Raw genomic sequence first — 25,214 nt, forward strand, 5'->3', positions numbered from 1 at the left:
CTCCTGTCGGTAGAGCGGGGCCGAGTAACTAAAATAAAAACAGAGCAAGACTCTGAGAAGGGTAGAGTGCAAGAGCGGACCAGAGAGGAGTCAGAAAGATAAGCACCACTGGAAAGACAACCACCTTGGCAGAGTAAACCCGGGAGGAGCCTAGACCCCTCAGAAGCTGGAAGAACAGAGAGATCAAGAAAGACGCAGAGAATATTAAGGAGGAGTACAGATGGTCATAAGCCTGGTGGATGCCATCAGCAGTCATGGAGTAGCCCGCCACAACTCAACAGAGTTCTGGCTAACCGGGTGCTGGCGGCACCATCCCAGTAGACCTGAGAACAAGAGAAGAAACCCCTTTCAGTAAAAGGACGGAGTCCTGGACTTTTCTTCCCAATGTGGGAGTTGCCATTATATTTATTTTTTAAATAAAAAGCCATCATACGTAAATCAGAAAAACCCCTGAAGCCATCTTTCCATTTTTCCCTCCAAGTGGTGTCAGAAGTGGGATGTATGGAAATAGAGGCTTTCATAGCTGAACTCGTAGATGGTCAAAAGAAAATAGAAGAGGCCTTAGAATAATGTATGGTCATGGCTACGGTAGTCTTTCTACAAAGTCCAAATTTCAAGCTGAGCAAATAAACAAACACAGGCCAGAGTCAGGAGACGGCAACTGAAAAACTAGCTACAATGGGGACACACGGCATTACCTTCTATAGTCGTTCAGAAGTTTTCTGATAGGGTAGATCTGGACTTTTTCTTTAATCATTTTGAAAGGATTGCTCTGGCCGCGGCATAGCTTGTGAACATTATTTAGGGCCTCTACCCCAAATGTGAACTCCAATCGGTGTATCAAGCCTCCAATCCACAGAGACTCAGCCCTTATACCATCCTCAAGAAAAGTGTGATAGAAAGAATGGGGGCGGACAATGAGATCTACCAGATAAGATTGTGTTAAATAATAGAGGTGTCCAGCGAAATACCTCAAGCCTTGTTCTTCTGAATTAAAGATTTGACTGACATGTGGTTGAAACCTGAGACAGCCACGGAATAAGAAAATATTTAAGTAGAACAGTTCATAAATTCCGTTCATGCCTCGGTCCAAAGGTGGATGAAACAACATAGTAACCTGATGCTAGATGCAGCTGTGGACATCAATGGGGCTTAAACATGGGCCCAGGAAAGGTGGGGTAATCGAGAAGACAGCACTGCCAAAGGTAGAAGAAACTCCACTGAACGGGGAAGCGGAAACCATGGACCTAAAGCGACAAGAGGGAGAACTCTCCAGTAGCAGGAGTATTCCCCCCATGGTTACAGGACCCCAGTGTTGCCATTGCAGATGATGGAGTCATATAGCCCGGTCTTGTTCCCAGAAACCGAAACCCATGGAGATAAGGGTATCTAAACCTGTAATGTATGGAAAGCAAGAAGCTCAAAGTGCCTACGACTATTCCTTGAAGGTCAATGCTTCTCCTGTAAATGCCCTTTTAAACACTGGTTGCAGCAGACTGTTATGAGACTTGGGGTCAGATGTAGGTCGGCAAATACCGGTCGGTAACGGCCGATTTTGGCCGTTACCGACCGGTATTTGCAAATGGAGATGTAGGGGCCTTCAAATTTACAGAATCGGTATATTTACAGATTCGGTAAATTTACCGATTCTGTAGAATACCGAATCGGTAAATATACCGAATCGGTAAGTACAGATGTAGGTGGCACTTCAAACAGTGCCACAGGCCATTACCGATTTGTTATTTACCATGTAATACTATTGCATGGTAAATAACGAATTCCAGTGTACATGCACATCTGTGCATGTACACCTGTGCCATGTGGCACACATACATGCCAGAAACAGGGGTGCAACAGGGTGTCAAAGTGACACCCTGTCCCCCTTGGCAAATCGGTAATTTTACCGATTCGGTAATTACCGAATCGGTATTTGCCATTGATTCCTATGGGCTTCAAGGCACATAGGAATCAATGATAAATACCGATTTGGTAATTACAGAATCGGTAAATACCGAATCCTACCGATTCGGTATTTTTTACAGAATAATTACCTACATTAGATTTACCGATTCATGAATACCGAATCGGTAAAATTCGGTATTTATGAATCGGTAAATCTAATTTACCTACATCGGGCCCCTAATGTCATGAAAGGGGAAACCCCATTCCACGACGAACCATGACTGTACAGTGCGTTTATGGAGACAAAATTATTTGACCTCATAGTTCAGGTAGATATAGAAAACGATGGGAAACCACCCATATCTTTAGAGTAGGCCTGAATCTCAAGTTACCAGAAACTCTAATTGTTGGCAATGATTACCCTAATTTGGAGTCCTTAGTGCAGGACACCTGGGAAAAGAGGGGATCCTGGTAGAGGAAGCACCCTTTTCTAATTTTGATGATAAGGAGTGGCACACTCCTAAAGAAAAAAGTGCAAAAATAAAAAAATCTGTGAAAAGAGGAAGGGCTTGAGTGGGTGTCCTGCATGAAAAGAAGAGGTCCTGTGGGAGTCAGATAGGAACTTTAAGGCAGCACAGAGAGCGGATTCCCTATTTTGAGATGCCTGGGCTAATATTATTATTAGGAAGCTTATAGAGCGCTATGGTTACTCCAATCGGAGTATCCCCACGCAAAGACATAAATGAACCCCAGCGACCCTACCAAGCTGCCCACCATCAAGCGCGGACATCCACACAAGATGGCACCCTACTACTTTAGCCCTCCCGGGATGTGATGGAGGAGCCAGGTTTTCAGTTTCTTGCAGAACCGAGACTCCGACTCAGATATCCTCAGATCCACTGGGAGGTCATTCCATGCCTTGGCTGCCAGGAAACCAAAGGATCTCCCGCCGACTCGTGCCTTCCGCACCCTGGACACAGTCAATCTTGCACTGCCCAACGATCTCAGATTACGAGCAGGCTGGTAGACTGTCAGGAGAGGAAGTAGAAAACGCGGCCCCCTTTTCCTAAGGATCCTATGACTAAAGCATAAGGCCTTAAAGGTATGGCCCGGATAGGGAGCCAGTGCAGTTCCTTCAAAGCTTCTCCCACCGAAGCCCTCCTTGGGACATTCAGGATAAGCCAGGCTGCGGCATTTTGGACCTTCTGCAAGATGTTAAGATTTTTTGCAGTCACCCCTAGATACAGGACATTGCAATAGTCAAGGCAAGACGTGACCAAAACCTGTACAATAGTTCTTCTAGCATCCAGGGGGAGGAGGTCAAGAATCTTATGTAGCATCTTTAAAATGCCAAAACATGTCCCGGCCACAGCAGATATTTGCTCAGAGAAGGGAAGATTTTCGGCGAAACACACTCCCAAATTTATCACCTTGGCTTTCGGAACTCGACTAGGTCCTAGTGCTCTGGTTACCAATGCTGCAACCAGAGAGAGGGCTGTTTTCCAACCACCATCACCTCTGTCTTCCCTTCATTTAACTGGAGGCAACTCAGTCTCATCCAGTCCATAAGCTCCCTCAGGCAAGTTCTGAAATCGGCAGCCCTTCCAGATTCCTTCTGTTCCAGGGTCGCAACTAGCTGAGTGTCATCAGCATATGACACCAGCTGAATTCCATGTCTCAGAACAATATGTGCAAGCGGGCGAATATAAATGTTAAACAGGGTGGGGCTGAGAGTCGATCCCTGCGGCAACCCCTGGTTTAAAGGACAGACTCTGGAGCTGAAAGGATGTTGCAGAACCTAGAAGGATCTATTTTCCAGAAAATTCTTCAACCAAATCCATGTGACACCTCTGACCCCGACTTCCTGTAACCTCTCAAGTAGGAGGCCGTGGGACATTGTGTCTAACGCAGCACTTAGGTCCAGCAGAATCAAGGCTAGAGCCACTGAAGAGCAAAACTAGGAGGAAGTAGATCCTGATGTCTTTTTTAAAAGACTTGGCCTATTATATAGAAAAGGAAAAACGTCACATCCCATCCAGCTCCTAGTTCCAGAAACCTTTAGAGATAAAGTAATGAACCTGGTACATATTCATTTATTGAGGGCCACTTTGGTAAAGAACAGACAGAGAAAGCCATACTGGAACACTTCTACTGGCTGGGATATATAGTCATATTAAGAAGTATTGCAGAGAGTGCATCATATATCTAAATAAGAGCTGATATCAACCGCCCAGGGCCCCCTTATGACCTTTACCCATTATAGAAGAACCTTCTTCAGAGTAGATATGGGCATCATACGCCCCCATTTACCATCCCGAAGTAGTTATTGATATGTATTGGTCATGGTAGACTATACTACGAAATATCCCAAGGCAGTCCTCCTCCGCCAGCATAATACTCGGCAAATAGCCAAGGCCATGATATAGATATTCCCTCAAGTAGGATTCCCAAAAGAGAAGATTTTACCTGATATGGGGAGTCCTTCTACTTCTAAATTGATGCCTCAAATATGTCCATAACTGATTATACAGCAGATTAAATCAGAGTCAATCCCGCAACTTGTTCCAGCACTACCCAAGCTTCTGGGGGCGTCTGCTACTCTGCAGCATATTGAAGAGTTCCGCAAGGCCATGCTCTGATTCTTTGGATCCTTACCTATTCCTTATGTTGCACATTCTGGCCCCAAAGAGCTGAGAGGTTCTACACTGGTTTGCCCGCAGCACCAGTTGGATCCTCAGAGCCCATAATTGGTCCCCAGCACCTCAATGTAGATGCCAACTCTCCATTCACACTGGAAGACAAGGCCTCAAGGGTCCTCTCTAACAGTGAATCGGCGACGGTACAAACTAGACCAGGTTGTGCCCGGCTGTTGTAGAGACTCCACTTCCTCCAGTTGATCTGCCGCCACAACGACAAAAGCACACCCTGCATTGTCTGTTCATCACGGATTCCGATAGTGACTATGATGCAGGTGATGAGAGTGGCCATCCATATCACAAGGCGAATTGGAATGCTGACTTTCAGGAGTATAGAGGCTTTGGTACCTCTCTGAGTCTGGGCACTCTCCCCCCCCTCTAATCCTGTCCCGATGAGAGTGCTCTCTATGCCATGGTAATGCGTATGGTGGCTGAAATCTTTGGCCTCATTCTCCCACCCGAGGTCAAGACCTATGTTCTTACAAAAGGTCTTCAGCTGGGAATATCATCTATTGAGCCACTCTTACCTTTTAATGAGGTCTTTAGAGATGCCTTTTCAAGGGTATGGGCCAAACCTTGCTCTTGCCTCCTGGCAATAGACGAATTGCACGATGCTACCACCCTGCCCAGACAACCCTGAATTTCTATCTCGGCACCCTTACCTGAAAGCTTGGTGGTGCAAGTATCTGCAGGCAAACCTAACCCCAACATGTTTCTGACTACTACCCCCAATAAGGAGTCAAAATGAGTAAAGACATTCAAGAAGAGAATCTTCTATACCACCAGCTTGGTGCTTCGGTCAATAATGCCAGCTGTCTGATAATCCCAAACCCATTGGGGTTTGGTGGCTCAAGTCTCCCTGCGGATCTCCGATTTGTACTCGCTCTGGACATACAGGACTGTCGTGATATGTCTAAGTTCACATGGGGTGGGCCATTGCCACCAGTGTTCTAGGCTGTGGTCCACCAGTTTTTCCTACAATATCCAGTCGTCACTCATGGACATACCGTTTGATGGGACTGACCTGTATGAGGTCAAAGCAAACTCTGCTCTAGAGCAGTTTAAGGAGAGCAGGGCCATGGCCCGCTCCCTCGGGTGTATCTGCTATGCCAGCCTCGGCCTCCCTACCTCTCCTTTCTCTGCTTCAGCAGAGGTACCCCATACTGCCAGCCTATCCAAACCCCACAAGGCACCCAGCAGTTTTGTGGTTGAGGCTGCGGTAGCCCTGATTTCACAGTCAACAGGCTACCCAGGTGACTACTCTCCTGTAGCCACCACACCTTTAGCATTCCCTAAGTGAAGCACAGCCACCTGATGGGAGGTAGGTTCTGATGATTCTTGCCTGGTAGGCACGCCATAACAGCATAACATCAGAATGGTGGGTACTGCAGATTTTCTGGCTGGGAGATGCCCCACCTTTCATTCTCTCGCTGCCACTTCTTACACTGTCCTCCCAGTGAGGACCATCTCTCCCTTTTGCATCAGGAAGTGCAAGCTCTTTTAGCCAAAGGGGCTATTGAGAGGGTACCTGTACCAGAAGTAGAACGTGTTTGTTATTTCTGCTACTTTCTGGTGCCCAAGAAGGATGGAGGTCTTCATCCTGTTTTAGACCTCCGTCCTCTCAATGCCTTACTCGGGAAAAAGACATTCAAAATGCTCACCCTGTCCCAGTACTTGTCTGCACTCTGCCCTGGAGATTGGCTGGAGGCATTGAACCTGCAGGACATGTATTTCCATACACCCGTCCTGCAGGCCCATTGGCACTAGATGCAGTCTGTGATAGGACAGAAGCATTTTCAGTTCGTTCTGCTCCCCTTTGGCCTCACCAGTGTGCTAAGGAATTCTTGAAAGAGATGGCTGTGGTGGCAGCACACCTTCAGAGGTCGGGATTCCAGTCTTCCCCTACTTTGATGACTGACTGATGAAGGAAGGCTCTACCCCGGCAGTCGTCAACCACCTTCAGAATAAGGCTAACCTCCTGTTTATCTTTGGAGTTCACCATTAACGTGCAGAAGTCACATCTGACTCCTTCTCAGATGCTGCTCTTCATCAGAGCCATTCTGGACATGGTTAAGTTTCGTGCCTTTTCTTTGGTCAGGGACAGACCCTTCTCCCTTCGCCACCCAGAGCTGAGAGTGGTGACCAAAGAATCGCTTCTGGGTTGGGATCTGGGAGAGGTGCAGGTCAGAGTTCTCTGGTCTCCGATGGAATTCTGGCTATATGTCAGCCATCTTGACCTGAGAGCCATCTGCTTGGCATTGAAAGCCTTCCTTCCATATATTAAGGGGAAGCTGGTTCAGATGTTAATGGAGAACCCCTCGGCCATGTGGTACTGAAACAAGCAGCACAGGGTGGAGTTACTTACCTTGTCCCAGGAGCCCTGCACCTCTGAAAATGGCTGGACTACCAAAGAATTTCCTGGTGGTGATCTACCTGGCAGAATCGGTGAATGCCAGGACTGACAAGCTCAGCTGTTGGTGTCTGGTGGATCATTCATGGCAGTTGCACTGGGAGGTTGTGCAAGGTCTTTTATGTGAATGGGAAGAATCTTGGCTTGATCTGTTCACCACCACAGAGAACACACAATGTCAGGGGCGTCTCTTGCTTAGAGATATATTTCACCTCGAGAGGAACTCGGGACTCCTGTATGCCTTTCCGCCGATTCCATTCCTGCCCTGAGTTCTCAAGAAGAGTCAAACCAACTGGGGCCAAGTCACCCTTATTGTCCCAGATGTGGCACAGAGTATGGTATCCAGAACTTCTGGGCTTAAGCATCTGTCCTCCAATCATTCTGCCCCTTTGGGAGGGTCTGCTGTCACAGAAGCAGAACAAATTCTGCACCCTGGCCTTCCCAATCTCCACCTTCAGCTTGGAGAGTAAGTAGCAACAGCTAAGCGCCCTGGACCTTCTTTCGAAGGGGGTTAATGTCATCTTGGCAGCCTCTTATCCCTCAACAAACACTATATAGTCTTGTCAATGGGACACATTTGTGGCTTGGTGTGGTACTTGGCAGATAGACCTCCTCCATTCAAGTTATCTGACGTTTTATTTGTTTTGTCCCTGGCCAAAGGCATTGCTCTCTGGGCACTGTTAAAGGGTATGTTTTGGCTTTTTTGTGGTTACCAGAGCAGCCCTCATTGTTTAAGCCTGGAGTTATGTGATTTTTTAAAGGTTTACATCTTTTGTTTCCTCCCACCCCCTTAATCATGCTACAGTGGGACCTTAACTTGGTCCTTAGCACTCCCATTGAGCTGATTCACAGCTGCTCCTTGTGGCTTGTCACCCTCAAGACAGTGTTCCTCGTTGCCATACCGTCAGCGCAGCAGGTGAGTGAGCTTCAAGCTCTGTGTAAACCTGCCATATGGTACCTTCTTCCCAGACAGGCTGTTTTTGCAGTCACAAGCATAATTCCTTCCTAAAGGTGTGACTAGGTCCCACGCCAGCCAGTACTTCACCTTGCCGGCATGCTATGCTCTTCCTCACCCCTTCAATGGGGAAAAGGGACTCCATCGCTTGGAACCCAAGGTAGATATGAGCTTTTTTATAGATAGTACGAAAGAAAACCAGGTGGACGATCGATTTGCTCTTTGTGGGATTCCCTAGAGTGAACAAAGGTAAGGCTGAAGAAGAGAACAATCTCCGTAAGGACTGCGTGCACTTTCTACCATAGCCACAGCTGCTACCACTGCATTGGCATGTGGTTTCCATGTCCTGGACATTTGCCAGTCCCCTACGTGGTCATCCCGTGTTCTGTTTCTTCTTCTTCTTATTATTAAATTACACTTGTATAGCGCTCTCTACCCGGAAGCCTCGTAGCGCTTATGACTGAAACTTTATTAGCGCGGGCTCAGGGCAGATCAGCATGACTTCCCATACAAGTGTGTTTTCAGGGCTTTCCTGAAGGAGAGATGATTAGCAGTGTCCCGGAGGGGTAAAGGAAGGGTGTTCCAGAACTTGGCCGCAGTGTATGAAAAAGAGCGGCCGCCCCAGCGGGTTTTCCTAACTCTGATGGAGGTGGCCAACTGGAGGGAACCAGAGCGGAGGGAGCGCGAGGGGACATAGGGAGTGACCAAGGTCTGTAGGATTGCGGGGCCAGTGTGATGAAAGGCCTTGTGTAGGATACACATCGCCTTGAACTGTACTCTCGCTGCAATAGGGAGCCAGTGGAGTTCTCTTAAGGCATTCCTAGCTGACTGCCAGCGAGGAAGATTGTAGAGTAGACGGGCCGCACTGTTTTGGGTGACTTGGAGCTTTTGGATGACAAAGGCGGGGGCTCCCATAAAAAGAGCGTTCCCATAGTCCAGGCGCGATAGTATAAGGGCCTGGACCAGGATCCTCCTAGCCTGGAATGGAAGCAGGGGGAGCACCTTCCGCAGCATCCTCATCAACCCGAAACAGGTGGCTGCAATCTTGGTGGCTTGTACCGAAAAGTTCAAGGCTGAGTCGAACCAAATCCCCAAACTTTTTATCTGGGGCTTAGGAGTGGGGGGCGCACCCAGACATGGTGGCCAGATGGATGCAAAAGCGAGGGGGGAGGAGTTACCCAGCAGGATGACATCCGTCTTCTCCCCATTAAGTTTTAGACAGGAAGATTGCATCCATCTGGCGACCGCCTCCAGACAGGGGCCTAAGGTGTGGGACGATCCCTCCGCGTGGTCTAAGGAGACCACCAGTTGGGTATCGTCCGCGTAGGTGACAATACGCACATCGAAGGGTTGGACTATCCTGTCTAGAGGCTTCATGTAGGCATTAAACAAGGTGGGGCTCAGGGAGGAGCCCTGAGGGACCCCACACCTGAGTGGATGTTTAAGGGATACTGCATCACCCTCAAAAACCTGGAAGAACCGGTCCGCCAGGAAAGACGTCAGCCATTCCAGGGCCGCGCCCGACACGCCAATGTCCGTCAGTCGTTGCAACAACGTGACATGGTTGACCGTGTCGAACGCGGCGCTCAGGTCCAACAGGATAATGGCGACTCTCCCACCCTGGTCCAACAAAGCTCTTGCTTCTTCCGTGACCGCTAGAAGAGCAGTTTCTGTCCCATGTGACGGACGAAACCCTGTCTGAGAAGCACGCAGGAGATTATTTGACTCCAGGTAGTTCGTCAAGATGTTGTTTACGTGCCTCTCAAGCAGTTTGCTCATCCAGGGGAGCAAGGAAATGGGACGATAATTCGCGAGGTTGTTTTGATCAAGATTGGGCTTTTTCAGCAACGCCCTCACCATCGCGCACTTCCATGACGGGGGGACAGAATTAGAGGAGATGGAAGTGTTAAGAACGTCCAATATGATAGGGCGGATCAAGTCCATAGCCAGTTTGAGGGTTTGTGGGGGTACTGGGTCGTTGGGGATCCAGAGGTGACTTTAGCAGTCAATTTATCTAGTGCTGGGACATCCAAGAGTGGAATAGTGTCTAGCCTACAGGAATCCAAGATGTCAGGAGTTGGGGAGGTACAGGGTTCCAGATCATTACTGGTATCCCTAAATGAAGAGTAAATGGTTAGAATTTTTTGGGAGAAAAAATTGGCCAGGTCGTCACAGCGGTTTTGAGCACCCTCAATGTTGGGGCGTTCGGTAGGAGGGGAAATAAGGGATTTCACAATCTTAAAAATTTCCCTGGGAGCATTAGCGGCTGCATGAATTTTACTACCATAGAAGGAGGTTTGTGCCGCCTTTAACTCTTGTTTGTAGAGCCTGATATTGGCTCTATATTCATTCTTCCTAGTTTGGGAGTAGTCCTGTCTCCATGCTCTCTCATATTTACGGCATGCTACTTTCATAGTCTTGAGTGCGGGTGTGTACCATGGGGCAGCTTTTGGTTTTTTTGTAAAATTATTGTTTTGAACAGGAAGGACCTCGTCAAGTGAAGAGGTGATCCAGCCATCAAAGTTGTTGGCTGCTGTGTTGGCATACAGCACCTTTCTAGGGGGGTCTCTAGCCAAGGCAGCTTCCCATGCAGGAAGGGAAAGAGAGGACCATTTCCTGGCTTGGTGTTTGGCGAAGCAATGGGTGGAGGGAAGGGTGTTTGTACGCCAAATAAAAGGTATCACAAAATGATCCGTCCAAGGTAAAGGGATGGAGGGCTCCACTGTGATGTCGTTGATATTGCTAAAAACATGGTCGAGAAGATGACCTCTGTTGTGTGTTGCATAAAAGCCCTTTTGATAGAGGTCCAGCGCTTGAAGGTTAGCACGGAGAGAGTTAGCTGCAGTGTTGAGAGGATCATCAAGATGCAAGTTGAGATCCCCCAACAGAGTAAAGTTAGGTGAAGATAAAACGATACTTGCAGCAAGCTCAGTAATTTTAGTAATAAAATTGTTAAGAGCGCCGGGAGGGCGATAGATAAGAATGCCGGAAAAGGTGGTGGTGGGGGAGAGTTCTAGGGAAAATTGGAAACTTTCACAGGACGGAGATGTGGTGGGAGTAATTCGGCACTTATAACTGTCCCGATAAACAATAGCCAGACCCCCACCTCTCCCAATCTGGCGGTCCAGTCTCTTAAGCGTAAATCCCTGTGGAATGGCTCCGACAATGGCCGGATCACTGTCTGCCTGGAGCCATGTTTCCGTTAGGAAGAGGGCGTGGGGATTAAGCTCTTCAATCAGGAGGTGTAATTCGGTGTGATGTTTGCTGAGGGACCTACAGTTCAAAAGGAACATTCTCCATTCCTGAACAGAGAGTGATCGGCAATCAGTGCTGAGTGAAGGACTCCAATTAAAATTTTTACAAATAAAATCACTGAGAGTAGGAAAGAACAAGTGTTCACATACCGAACTCATAGCGGGGCGTAGGGCATGAGTGAAGAACAGTCATAGACTAGCGGGGGAACAGCCATGATAGGCGGACCTAGCGCCAGGAAGCAGGAAGCGTCTGGACGCGGACTGGCGCAGACTGGCTTTTCTCTGGCGCCTCTCCGGCGCATCTACGGCGCTACCGCTGCGCGGGTGAGTGAGGGGCTAAGTAGGTTAGGCGGAGTGGGAGACTAGCGCGTCAACCCACCAAGTATGGCCGCCTCCGATGGAGCAACCAGGAAGTAGTGCTGCTTGCCTCCCTCCACAACAAACAGCACTGGTAGCTGCGGTGGACCGGGGAGTGAGCGAGCACACGACAGGTAATTTAATTACACAATGCACAATGTTTAAAAACGGTCTAAAAGCAGTTATTTCGCAGGAATACAAGAAATACGCTTGTAGCAGTCCTGCTTGCTTCCAAGCGCCAGCGCAATAAAATTAGTAAATCAATTTAGAGCGCGCTTCTAGCCAGCCCTTAAGTAGTCAGGGCGGAGTGGGAGACTAGCGCGTCAACCCACCAAGTATGGCCGCCTCCGATGGAGCAACCAGGAAGTAGTGCTGCTTGCCTCCCTCTACAACAAACAGCACTGGTAGCTGCGGTGGACCGGGGAGTGAGCGAGCACACGACAGGTAATTTAATTACACAATGCACAATGTTTAAAAACGGTCTAAAAGCAGTTATTTCGCAGGAATACAAGAAATACGCTTGTAGCAGTCCTGCTTGCTACCAAGCGCCAGCGCAATAAAATTAGTAAATCAATTTAGAGCGCGCTTCTAGCCAGCCCTTAAGTAGTCAGGGCGGAGTGGGAGACTAGCGCGTCAACCCACCAAGTATGGCCGCCTCCGATGGAGCAACCAGGAAGTAGTGCTGCTTGCCTCCCTCCACAACAAACAGCACTGGTAGCTGCGGTGGACCGGGGAGTGAGCGAGCACATGACAGGTAATTTAATTACACAATGCACAATGTTTAAAAACGGTCTAAAAGCAGTTATTTTGCAGGAATACAAGAAATACGCTTGTAGCAGTCCTGCTTGCTACCAAGCGCCAGCGCAATAAAATTAGTAAATCAATGCACTATTGCAGTCAGGTTTGCAACCACGAGCATTTTGGCTGTTAGAATCTGCAGGGCTTTCTAGTTTGAGTCCATCCACAGACACACCTTCAAATAGGTATTGCTTTAGTATCTATTCAAAAGGTGAGGAATCTACGGCTAGAAGTCACCATTAGAAGAGCAAGTTACTTACCTGCACTAAATCTTTTTCTGATAGATACTGTCTAACTGAAGATTCCTCCCCTCCCCTCCCATCCTCCCAGTTCTCTGATTGCGCTCTATTCATAAATAGGATCCCAAGTCTAGGAATCTGGTCAACCTACTTGCCATTGGGGCTCTGCGGCTGGGAGCACACGCACGGGAGTAGCACCTACATAAGCTCTGCACATCATTTCTGGAGCAGATCGGAGTCAGTGCAGAGCTGCACTCTGCCACCTACTGTTGTGCAGAGCTACTGCTGAAAAGCTTCAGGATCCAGTCCGATGCCTGGGGAATATTGAACAGGTGAGAATTCAGCTGCTAGATAGAGTCTCTACCAGAAAGAGCATTACTGAAGGTAAGTGATCCATTCTTTTAAGCAATAGATGCCCCATTATTTTGAACGAGCTACCCTCCATTTGTCACACATGATACTTGAACATCTCTCATGCTGCTCCAACCATGTGATATACGATTCTATGATGCACATCCTGCCTATCATGCTGATATTTTCATACATTAAGGCAAACCCAAATATTATGTACATATTTCATAAGTCGTTCTTTTCAACCTATTTTTTTAAGCCGACCAGAGATGACCGTGGGTGGATTGTTAATCCAATCGGCCCTAATCCATGGTGGACCGTGCTCCCCACCGTCTTTCCTGCCCTTCTTTGCACCATCTTGATCTTCATGGACCAGCAAATTACAGCCGTCATCATCAACAGGAAAGAACATAAGCTCAAGGTGAGATGCACACATGTTACGGTCGAAGGCATTAGGTGTGTGGGAACTGGTGCTGAAGACATTCTGTGACAGGTATGCAAAAGGCGTGGGTGGTTTGCATAAGGTGTTGAAGAAACGTGCAAGCGGTAAGCAGAAGGTTTAGATGAGACAGGGGCTGGTTACATGCATCAGGTTTAGGTGAGAAAAGTGCTGATAGCTTTTATAGGGGGTTAAAGGTCAAGATGAAACCAAGCATTACGTGTTGGTGAGAAAGTTGTTAGTGTCATTGATAAGTTTGTTGATGTGGCGCTGTTGGTGAAGTGCGTAATGTGTAAGTGTGGAGTGAGTTACCACTCCAATTGTCAGACACAGTACTTGGACATCTCTCCGGCTGTTCCAGTCACCTAGATGGCATGGGTTGCTGGTATCCCGGCATTCTAGGATTTCTCACCCGTGTCCTGATTTGGTGAGTAAAGGAACTAAGGCGAGGTAGCTTTTATCACAAAATATTCTTTTGTACTTCCTTTTAGAGTACTACCGCCTACCTTTCCTCTCCCTGTTACACGCCGAAAGACACAGTGCACTCACTCACCCACCTGGCCACACTTTTACCTGTTCATACTTGAAACTATTGTTTTCCCCCCTCCTACAGAGATACCCGCCAGGTAGTACAGTGCAGTCGACTCACTACACTGCACAGCTCTGCCTTGCACTCAGCTTCTCTCCTATTGTTGCATAACTATAACAGCTCAAAACCTGAAATTCTAGTGGCAAAAGTGAAGTGGTCTGTGCCCTGCATCCTCTCCCAGCCACAGACATAGTGCATTGTACTGCACTCCTGTACCCTACAGGAAGTCATACTGTAACATAACTTCAGTTTCTAGCAGCTCAAGACCCGGAAATACTATTGTAAAATGTCCAGGGGTCTTCACCCCACTCACTGCACAGCATCGCTCGGCCCAGCACCCACTCTCTCCGTCCAATGGGTAAATCGCATTATTCTCAAGCAGAGAAATCCTCACACCAAACAGACGCGGTTTATGCCTCTCACCCCTCTGCCAGTTCTGAATGCGAGCCTCAGGTCCTAATCCGTTAAATAACAAGGCACTCCAATGAAGTAGCATAATAGGCACCAAATGCCTTACGTTTAACGTGGGTGAGTACTAGAGCAGTGCCTGCAGCATACCGAGGAGCACTCGTCCTCAGACTGTGACGCCTCTGCCCTCCCAGCAGTCAGGGCACAGGGCGTAGTGCCAATATCGGCCCGCACACCAACCCCCCAATAAACATGTTGCACATAAATAAATAAACAGACAAGACAACTTGTTGCTGGGAAAAAGTAGCTGCAGGTTTATTAGCATAACTTATGCCAAAACATGGTGGGTTATCTTACAGACGATCCAAAGGCAAGCCGCCCCTCGCAGCTTGCCACCTGATAGGCCAAGTAGCCCGCGGCCTTGGCCAGACGGTGCTTAGCGGTTGTGGATAGCCCCTCCCATATCAGGTGAACCATTGGTCCACCCTCTTGCTCACACCCCCCCTACAAGGGGCAGAACGTTCAAGCGACCCCCGGTTGTCCAGGTTACCAACCGCCCGTTGGATAACGGGGCGCCGTCGCACCCCTGGGTCCACCGCACAGATCTCGCGGGGATATTGGGCCTCAGCACCTTTGTGCTTCTGCATAGGGTACTACTGAGTACCTTGCGCCTCTGGATCGTCCTGTAACTCCTCCACAGCCCTGGATGTGGCGACCATCACAGCCAGGGCCCCCCACCTGAGCCCAATCTTCCTAAATGCAGCCTGCTGAAATAAGGGCTTCCTGAATGTCCAACAGGAATAAATCCATGCCTACTCTGGAGAGGTGGACTCCTTCCTCGTCAAAGCATCCTGTGGATTTGGCGTGAAGTTCCCCATGTCAGCTCCGCTAATTTACGCATTGAGCATTTCACTTTCCTTCGCACTACTTCTAGCGCTTGCCCAGAGCGAGCCCCGAGCCAAACCCGGCGTGGTGTGATCTCAGACCACCACAGCTCGCAAGGTCCTAATAAGTTGCTGATCTTGGAAATGTTCACTTTCATGTCCCTCAGTAGAAACCTTTTACCTAAGATAGGCAAGTCATTCCCTCCCAGGTGCAGGATAAGCACGTCTGGGGGGTGGGGGTTCCCCTGTACTTCTTGTTTTAGAATGTCCAGCACCCGGTTCCAACGCAAGCCATTGATTCCACGCCATACAAATTGAGTTTTGCTAAACCCATGATTCCACTTCCTGCTTTCAGCCCACAGAGGCAACTTGGATACACCTTCGTGGCCCAGCACCCAGACCGTGGTTCCTGGTAAATAAAGAGAGGTGTTGAACGTAACTACTTTTATTAAAACATGCATTTAAAGCACACTGGCATGAAAAACCACACTGCAAAAAGATACACAGCATAACTCAGTTTGTGGGACAGGGCCACGAGTGCCCAAAATTACAAGCTACTGTCTACAGTCCAAGAACAAAACCTTCACCAAATTTTCTGCAAACTCTGAGAACTACTTGCTGTTAACTGGTCTGATGTACCTCTTATAACAGTCTGAGGTCCATCTCCCTAATTGCTTAATGCCCTCTACTTGTACCCCTTCAGAAAATGCAGTGGTAGCTGCACCTATGCGGAAAGAGTGTGTGCAGAACCGTTTGCCCTGAGTAGAAACACCTGCCGAAAACAAACATGCATGCATGACATGTTCCACTTGATATTTAGTGAGCGGCGTGCCATCTGAATGCATGAGGAGATAACCATCACTAGACAGGCGGATGGGTAGGTAAGCCGCCAGGAGGCTCACTGGGCAAAAATTGGGCAAGCCTAGGCTTTGTAGCCAAAACTCTATCCCCCTTCCCTGCTGGTCAGTTTTGGATTGACGCAGGGTGATCTTGAGAGCATCACCTATTACCAACACATCCTGAAGTAACATTGCTACACCTGACGTGTCATTCTTGGATTTGGCCACCAGCTCGGAGATCCTGAAAGCGCCAAAGAAAGCTAAGCTGAAAGCGGATGCGAACAGAGCCGTCTCGTAAACAGAGGAAGTAACCTGAGGCGGCAAACATAAGATCATTCTTTGGAGTGTTATGAAATCAATGGGCGATCTGTTGTCGAGCGCTTTGGGTTCACCTCTAGCCCACCCCTTTAAAGCTGCCCTGATAACAAAGGTCCTGGTAGGGTCAGCCTGCCCCTTCAACTTGGCATTGTGGCGAATGGCTGCTAGGTGGCCTGATATCCAAGAGTGGCTTTTTTTGTTATCTTTGGCCCACAGGATGAAGGCCTGAACTTTCAACTCCGCGGCTGCCCCAGAGTCCTCCCACGACCCCACAGTGGCACAAATTTTTTTCACACATGCTTTATATCTCTTGTTGGTGTTCGGCGCCAACGACCTCTCCCCCAAGGCCCTCATTCTGTTCACCACTTCATAAGGTACCAGAGGTGTGCTGGAAAGGGGGGGGGCTTCCTCTCTTGCTCTCGGCCAAGCCTCTCGGAATCGTTGCCACTGAAAACGAGAGAGAGCGTCAGCCGCAATGTTCTTGGTACCCTGAATGTGTCGCGCCCTACATTCGACATTGTTATAAAGGCACGTTCGCACCAGTTCGCGCAGCAGATATAAAACTAGGGGGCAACTCGCTGAGTGAGAGTTGATGGCCTGCACTACTGCTAAGTTGTCTGAACACAGTAGGACCCTTTTGGCTGACAGGATAGCAGGCCATAAGTGAAAGGCCACAACGATGGGGAACAGCTCGAGAACAGTGATCTTAGCCGTCACCTTTTTCTTGATCCAAGCATTGGTACATTTCTCAGCACACCACTCCCTGTCTAAGATGGCGCCAAAACCATGCCTGCCAGACGCGTCTGTGTAGAGGGCAAGGTCGGGGCTGCCAGCCCAAGGGGCCCTCCAAATCACAGCCCCGTTGAAGTTGAGCAAGAACTCCGACACATAGCCAAATCGTGTTGAATGCCCTTGCTCAGCTGCACCATGTGCTGTTTTTTGAAGATATTCGCAGTAGCCCTAGCAAGTATCCTGGCGAAGACCCTCCCAGCTGGGATAATTCTGGCCGCAAAGTTGAGGAGACCCAAGATGCCCTGGATGCACCCCAGGGAGGCCTTGTCTAGCCCTACCAGAGCCTGAATCTTGTTTGTCAGGTCTCGCACCTTGTCCGCAGGCAATCTGGACTCCCCTGCAATCGTGTCGATCTCTATACCCAGGAAAGTCAAAGTTTGCGCTGGACCCACTGTCTTACCAGGTGCAAGGGGTACACCCAGGTGGTTCATAAGAAGAACGAAGTCTGCCAGAGCCTGAGAGCAAAGCTGTGTCCCATCGCTCCCGATGAACAAAAAGTCATCCAAGTAATGAGTCACCCCTTCTAGACCGTACGTGTCTTGGATTGTCCATTTCAGGAAACAACTGAAAGCCTCAAAGTACGCACAGGACACAGCACAACCCATGGGCATGCATTTATCATAGTAGAACTTGCCGTCTAGCTTGAAACCTAGCAGGTGATAGCTGCTCGGGTGGACTGGTAATAACCTGAAAGCTGATTCAATGTCTGCTTTGGCTAACCAGGCCCCTCTGCCCGCCCTCCTGACCAGATCCAATGCTACGTCCAGCGTGCAATATGACACCGAGCATGCTCCCTCCTCTAGTCCATCATTGACCGAAGACCCTTTAGGGTAGGAAAGGTGATGGATGAGTCTAAAGGCTCCTGCTTCCTTTTTGGGAACAACCCCCAGGGAAGATACAACAAAATTCTCAAGTGGTGGGTGCAGGAAAGGACCGCCTATTCTGCCCAATGTTCTCTCTTTTTCCACCTTCGCCCTAACCACCTCTGGTTGATCCTTAGCAGATCTTAGATTGTCAGCATCCTTGCTCCCCAGAGCACCTGTAAAAGGGATCTTAAAACCTTCGTGGAAACCAAACAACAACAATCGGCTGTCTGCCTCTAAAGGATAGCGCCTGAGCAATGGTGTGATGTTGTCAAGGATCACGGGGGACACTCCTATTGGCACTTGCAGATGGAAAAATGCTGGAGGAGAGGGTGTAACTGGAGAAAGAGAGCGCCCAGAATACTCGCTTAACTGCAACGGGGGAGAGTCTGAAAGCATGGGAGGGGTAGCCAGAAAAGGAGACATGCTGCCTATCACCAAATTACTGTCCCCCTTTACTTGCTGGCTGGGAGCTCTGCTTAGAGTGGCATGATGTTGTGGGGCGGGGTCCCCACAAGTGTTACAGGCATGTACGAATTTGCATGTCTTACCCCAGGAGCAAGACCCATTGTTGAAGAGACGGCAAGTGCCCGGGGGGGGATCGCTTGAAGCCACCTCTGTAACCACCCACTCTGCGGCCTCCACGAAAGGCGTGTTTACCCTTACCCCAAAACTGAAAGGACCAATCTGTGAAAGACTGCCTACCGGGAAGACTACCTGTTGCTCGAACAGAGAGTTGGCCCCGTGCTCCAATGTGCTCCATCCAGAGCTGCACCTCCTTTTGATCCCAGTTCATCTGTGGGCATTGAGACATTTTCCTTCTAAATTCCCTATCGTAATTGATCCATCCATTACCACCCCATTTCAAGGCCTCATTGTGAATAATCCTAGAATATTGTACCAGGCCTGGGCCCTGTTCAGGGAATCTTTCCATGGTGACTGACGCTAATATGGAGAAGGCTTTTAACCAATTAGAAATATTCTTTTTAGGCCATGGCTGATACTTTACCTTTTTGTCATCTTCCTTTGCCCCAAACTTTCTAGCGTCCATGCCTTCCTGACCCAACATAAGGAGGGTAAAGATATCTATAAACTCCCTTTTCCAAATACCCTCTTTGGCAGCTTGTGGTACCTGCCAAGCCAAGGAGCATCGCCCGGAGAGGAGCGGTGCAGTGGAGATCGCAGGAACAGGGGAAGGCAAGGGCACGGGCAATGGGCTGGCAGCAGGAGGCACCCCTGCGGAAGCGTTTGTAGAGGCCGAGGGCGTGCTGGGAACCAAGGAAGTGACCGGGGGAGGAGCGGCGGGGGGACTCCCCAAAGGCGCCGCACTCTGTGCCCCAGTCGCATTAGCCACAGATGTGGTCGCAGCCTGCACAGTAACCCCTTGCTTAGACGGTTGCACAGATAACCACACAGTGGAAGCTGCCGGAGCAGGACTCACGCTAACAACGCTACTTCCCTCAACTTGAAGCGCGCTAGCAGCAGTAAACCCCCCTTGGAAACGCCCCATAAAATTGTTCATGGTGTCCTTCATTTTAGCCAGATCGTCTCTTGTTTCAAAATTACCTTGGGCAGCCTGGTTGTCCTTAGAGAGGACCTGGAGCGGCGGAGTAGCATTTACCCCCTGCGACATGACCTCACGGGGGGTCGCCACCGTTTTGCTTCGTGTCTGCGGCAGTGATTCCTGGGGGAAATGCCTAACAGTGGGCTTTCTGATCCTTTTGGGCCTGGAGGGAGCGGCATCGGCACTGTTCTGGGTATCCGACGTTGGAGAATCACCCAGGAAACCAGAATCCTCTGGCTCTGGCGTGTGCATCAAACTCTGTGCCCAAGCAAGGCCTTTAAGCTTTGCCATCTCCATAAAGTCTGCCCACTGTGCGTCCTGGGAGGTGCCCGGCAACGAGTCCTCCACCTGGGTAATTTCTTGGAAGAGGGGGGGGAACTTTGGCTGTCCATTCTCACTTCTGTTCGCCCTCATGGATCTGGGGGATAAAAAGTAGGAGCAGCCACAGCACACACATGAAGAAAAGTACCCTGTCCGTCTTGTGTTAACAACTGGTGCGGGTCCCATACCCCTCCAACGTTGCGAAAAAGGCGGAAACGAAAAGTGCGATCGATGCGGGGTAAATTCAGCGAGAGAGGGCGGAAAAGGGGCTATGGAAGGAAATAGGTAACATTAGTTGGTGCACTTGTAGGTGACACAATGTGACATCACTCTGCCGTGCTCCCTCTCCCTTACTGTGTGTCTGGCCCATCCCTCTGTGTCCTTAACAATGATCGTCCTTAACCATATACCTGTATCTGGCCCTCCAATTGCCCCCTGGACCGACTCCTCGTCCTTTGCACTGATTACTTTTCCTTGAATCCTGAAAGATGAAAAAAACATTGTCACAACGTTCCTTTCATTCCTTCAGCTGAGCTCCATAATCTGTATTGCTCCTTCAGCTTCTGGCATCGTGCCAACATATCCCAGCTTCCTTCCAGCCAGTCCTCGCCAGCCGTACACGTACAATTCCTGAAAGTACACACATGTTAGTGCCGACTTGTACATAACATACATCAGCCCTGATTGTCCATATTTATTACTCCTAAGCTCCCCCCGGGCGGAGCCCGATAAAAGGTGAGGGGGGGGGTGGAACATTGCGGCCCTAGTACCCCAATAAGGAAGGCCGCATCTACATCATAATAGCGTCCCCGCTTGGTAATGCGGTGTCGACCAGGCCTGCACGGAAAACCCTAGATCTGAGCGCTGACGTGACTCCAACGTCCTTCTAACGACGAACACGGCTCTCTGGAACTTCCCCCCCGCTCAGAATCCCTTGGGTAACTGTAGGGTAAGACGCCCTAATTACCGTTCCTTCAATGAAGCAGACTCCTGCTGTGGAATCACTGCAAGCTCGCAAGCAATGGAATCATATTAAAACTTTCTTCAAATATCCCCGCAAGAGAAACACGGCGTGCGCGCCGCTTCGCCACACTCCATGCGACAATGCACCAAACGGGACCAGGAACGTCGCCCCAGCGCTGGCTAGCGCCACGGATGCGTAACCTCAACCTCCCCCCACCCCCTCCCCCTGCATTCGACTCGTTCCTCTGGAATTCTAAGGAGAGCCTGCCCCCGAACGCAATACAAGTTGCAGGGGGAAAACCGGGACCCTGCTGTGCAAGCCTTTGAGCGCCCCAACCAAGGAATGCCAGGGCAAACAGACGCTGAAAAAGTGCAAGGGAATCCGCAGTGGGAACTGACCAGTGCCCTTGACCGAGAGGCTCAGCCTAACGATGCGCCCACGCAAGGCAGCAACCTCAACCTGCCCGCAATAACAAATAAAGATCAAGCAGTGTGCGTCCAAATGATACACAAAAAGTTGAAAACTAAGGAAACACGGGCACCGTATCCCCCTTAATCCAATAATATCGGAGGGGCTGCTATTTATAAGACCGCCCGGACTGTTCCCAAACAAGCACCTACTAAAAATGAGTGCCTGTAAAATGTCTGCCCACAAACGACATTCGGTATAGAGGGTCGGACAATGAAGCCAATCTGTCCCACAAAAATGGCCGCGCTGGGCGCCATTAACTCTCTGCACCGGACAGTAGTGCCCCTCAAAATGGCCGTACCTAGACGCCATTACCACGTGGTGCAAAATAAAACAACACCGAAAACAGCACCATCTACACTTTAGTGCCAAGCAAAAGGCTGAAGATTACATGTATCTGTAAGTTGTTCCCACATCCCAGATTTTCTTACCATGAATATACCACGGCCAAAAGCAGAGCAACCAGTTCAGTGATGTTCACTTATTTAGTGTTTATTTATGTTTTGAGCCTAGTCTTATGACTGCAGTATGATTTGTGTAGCTGTGGTTGAGAGCATTGAACAATCTAGGATGACTACTCATCCATAGAAAGTACCACAGAACGCCATACAAATGTATAAAAGAGCCTAAGCTTTTGAAAATAGTTTTTCTTATATAATATATTGTAGGTTGCCGTTACCAAATGCAACCAACACACCCCAGTCACATAAACCCATATGCGAGCTTGCATTGAGCTCCCAGCAGCACCCTCTAGCCATCAGTAGCACCACACACCATTGTTCAATCTGCTACAAATGGTCGTACTCCAATAGCAGACACTGGACACAGCCCCCTCAACACAATGTGACCAACACAGAACCAAAGCCATGCAGTTGCAAAGCATGTCCAGTAAATGGCTTTGTCCCACACATCTGTGGGTGCTGCTGCCAAGCATAAGAGGTATGTGAAGAGGTACTGATGAAAAACATCAGGTGCTTGTAGGGCAGGTGAGTAAGTGGGGCAGTAAGTTGGTATGATGGTATTGTAGATGGCATGTCTACAGTGTGGTTGATGGGGTGTTGATGACACACAGGTGTCGTCTGCTGACATACATCAGGTGTAGGTAAGCTTTGTACTCATTAAATGTAAAATGTGTTGGTGATGCAGGCGCTTATGACATGCATCAGCTGTGGGTGAGAGAGACACTGATGGCATGCAAACATTAGTGAGTGAGAGACGTGCTAATGATATGCATGAGATGTGGGAGAGCTGTTGCGGATGACATGCATAAGGTGCAGGGGGCAGGCGCTTATTGCGTGCATAAAGTTTAAATGGAGGGTGCATTTCCTGATGGTATGCGTAAGGGGGGACTGTTAAGTGCTCCTTCTAGGTAAAAGGCGGGGGCGAGGCATGTGCTAACGGCATGCATAAGGCATGGGTGTTGCAGGTCCTGGTTCCAGGCATAAGGGGTAGCGGGAATGTCGATGACTTTCTGAAGTTCAGTGTGATACAGGTTCTACTGGCGTGGACGAAGTGTGGATAAGGTTGGTTCTGTTGGCTTGCCTAAGCTCATGGTGAGGTAGTTGCTGATCTCCTAGTCAAGTGAGTGTTGCAGAACATCTTGTGGTTTTGGCAAATATCTCACAGCCTGTCTCTGTGAGGTTGTTTCCCTTTTATTCTCACTTCTACCCTCGATTACAAAATGCTTTCAAACTTCCAAAGGAAGCTATTTTTACAGTGCTATGAAGTTGTTCAGGAAACCAACATTTTACTGATTTGTAGTTTTTTTCCTGAGTTTGGGGCATATTGCCTTCTTGAATATTGCTTTGATACCACAACCATATATTCATAGCTTTGCAGTCTGCTCACATGTGCTTTCAAATAGAAAATGCTGTTCACATTTAAACGCAAGCAGTTTAGGACAATGCCAGAAACCCTTTCACCTTTTGCTGATTATTTCTGTTCTGTTTCTTGGCAGTAATGACCAAACATTATTGCCTATGAGTGCTGATGAGTGTGTGAAATCAGTTTGTTAGAGGTGCTCTATCTACTGTGGAGAGGACCCTAGGCCACGTGCTCATTGCTAACTGCGATTATGCTTCGTTCTCTTTCTGCTATTAACTATGGAGTAGTCAAGTGTTTCCCTCAATATCTATATGTCGGTAGATTCTGATCAATCCCATGATAACAATAGTCTCTTCCATTCCCACAGAAAGGATGTGGCTACCACCTGGACCTGCTGATGGTGGCGCTGATGCTCGGCCTGTGCTCTGTGATGGGTCTTCCATGGTTTGTGGCCGCCACGGTCCTCTCAATCACGCATGTCAACAGCTTGAAGCTGGAGTCTGAATGCTCGGCACCTGGCGAGCAACCCAAGTTTCTCGGGATCATTGAGCAGAGAATAACTGGGCTCATGATCTTTGTGCTGATGGGTTGCTCAGTTTTCATGACGACTGTACTCAAGGTAACCACTCAGCCAATCACCCAGAAACGCATGTCATTCATTTCCACCCATAACTGAGCCCTTCAAGCACTGGCCTGGTTGATTTGGTTCAAATAGCAAGTTTCAGTGTATTACAAAAGACCTACACATTTATGTTTATTTTATCTTGCATGTACACCACATTGTTTATGTAATGTGCAACATATTTTACAATGCCATCCTTGCATTGTTCAGTAATTTGAATTAAAAGCATAGAGTAACACAACTATGGCTGGTCTTTTAATAAAAAAGATAACCTAGAAACCTGAAGTAGGTAATTAAATGTGGCTGGCAAATGAAGAACTCAGTCCACAAAGTTATAGGAAGATGATGGTAATTCCATCAAAAACACACAAATCTGCAGTTATGTTTTAAACCAGAAAGGTTCCTCAGGTTTTGAGTTCTTTCCAAACATCACTGGAATTTTTCCTTAAAGTGGAGCCAATGTTACTGCAGATTTTGGGGCTTTATTGTGGACATGGGAGAGTCTACGCGACTCAGCAGTCCGCCATTTCGAAAGCACCCAAAATCATGCAGCCAGCACTACCCTTAAATTATCCAAACAGTAGCATTCGGTATGGTCTCATATCTACACTTGCTCAAGATCAGCTGATACTTGGAATTAAAGCTCAGGCACTTGGTCCACAGTTTTATTCATAACGTTGGATATACTTGCCAAAAAAGAAGCAACAGCTGTATCCACCTAATCTGTACCTAAAATAAGTTTCTCAGCTGTGCATTGGATCCCCTAACTGTGCGCTCACCTTTGAGTCTGGGCTACCTTAGCCCTAGGTCCACACCTAGAATAGTCTGATAGAAAATAAAACAACCATCAAGCTCCAAAAAATCTGGAGTTCTTTAAGACTTGCCTCTTATCGTCTTCTTACTAATCTCACCTCTAGTTTCTTTCATAGATAACTAACCTCAAACGACCCCATCAGCACTATGCAAGTATTCCAATAAATAAGAATTATTTAGAGTTTATTCTGGAGAAAAGTTTAGTAAACTGCTTTCTATTGGACCCTATTTTAGTGCTATTTCTGATAATCTGTGAGCCACTCGTAGTCATTAATTTTTATCTGAAGAGTAGCAGCTTGGTTAAGTTTCTTTATGGAGCCATCAGTACCTGAAAGCCAAAATCGATGTTTAGTGAGTGCCACTGTTGGCATATGTCCTTTGAGTAAAAAATATACCCTATTCTTGACTGATAATAGAATTTCAAAGCTCAATAGAGAAGACTTTAATTATGCTTTCATTGCGAGAACTGCTGTTCTATGGAATTATATTCTGAGGTTTCTCTTGTGGTGTATTTAAACATGAAAATTCCTCTAAATTGGTCTTA

At 48.3% G+C, this 25,214-nt stretch overlaps 1 protein-coding gene across 1 annotated transcript in view; it reads left to right on the forward strand.

Annotated features, from left to right (window-relative positions):
• The window catches only part of SLC4A8 (solute carrier family 4 member 8), a 755,839-nt gene that overhangs the window by 605,453 nt on the left and 125,172 nt on the right, over positions 1 to 25,214 (forward strand). Inside the window, exons 18-19 of the mRNA XM_078688864.1 lie at positions 13,222 to 13,383; positions 23,603 to 23,854. Coding sequence (XP_078544990.1) covers positions 13,222 to 13,383; positions 23,603 to 23,854 — 414 coding nt within the window. The remainder of the gene's footprint in view (positions 1 to 13,221; positions 13,384 to 23,602; positions 23,855 to 25,214) is intronic.

Source organism: Lissotriton helveticus, chromosome 1_1 (assembly GCF_964261635.1).
Source record: "Lissotriton helveticus chromosome 1_1, aLisHel1.1, whole genome shotgun sequence".
Taxonomy (NCBI): Eukaryota; Metazoa; Chordata; class Amphibia; order Caudata; family Salamandridae; genus Lissotriton; species Lissotriton helveticus.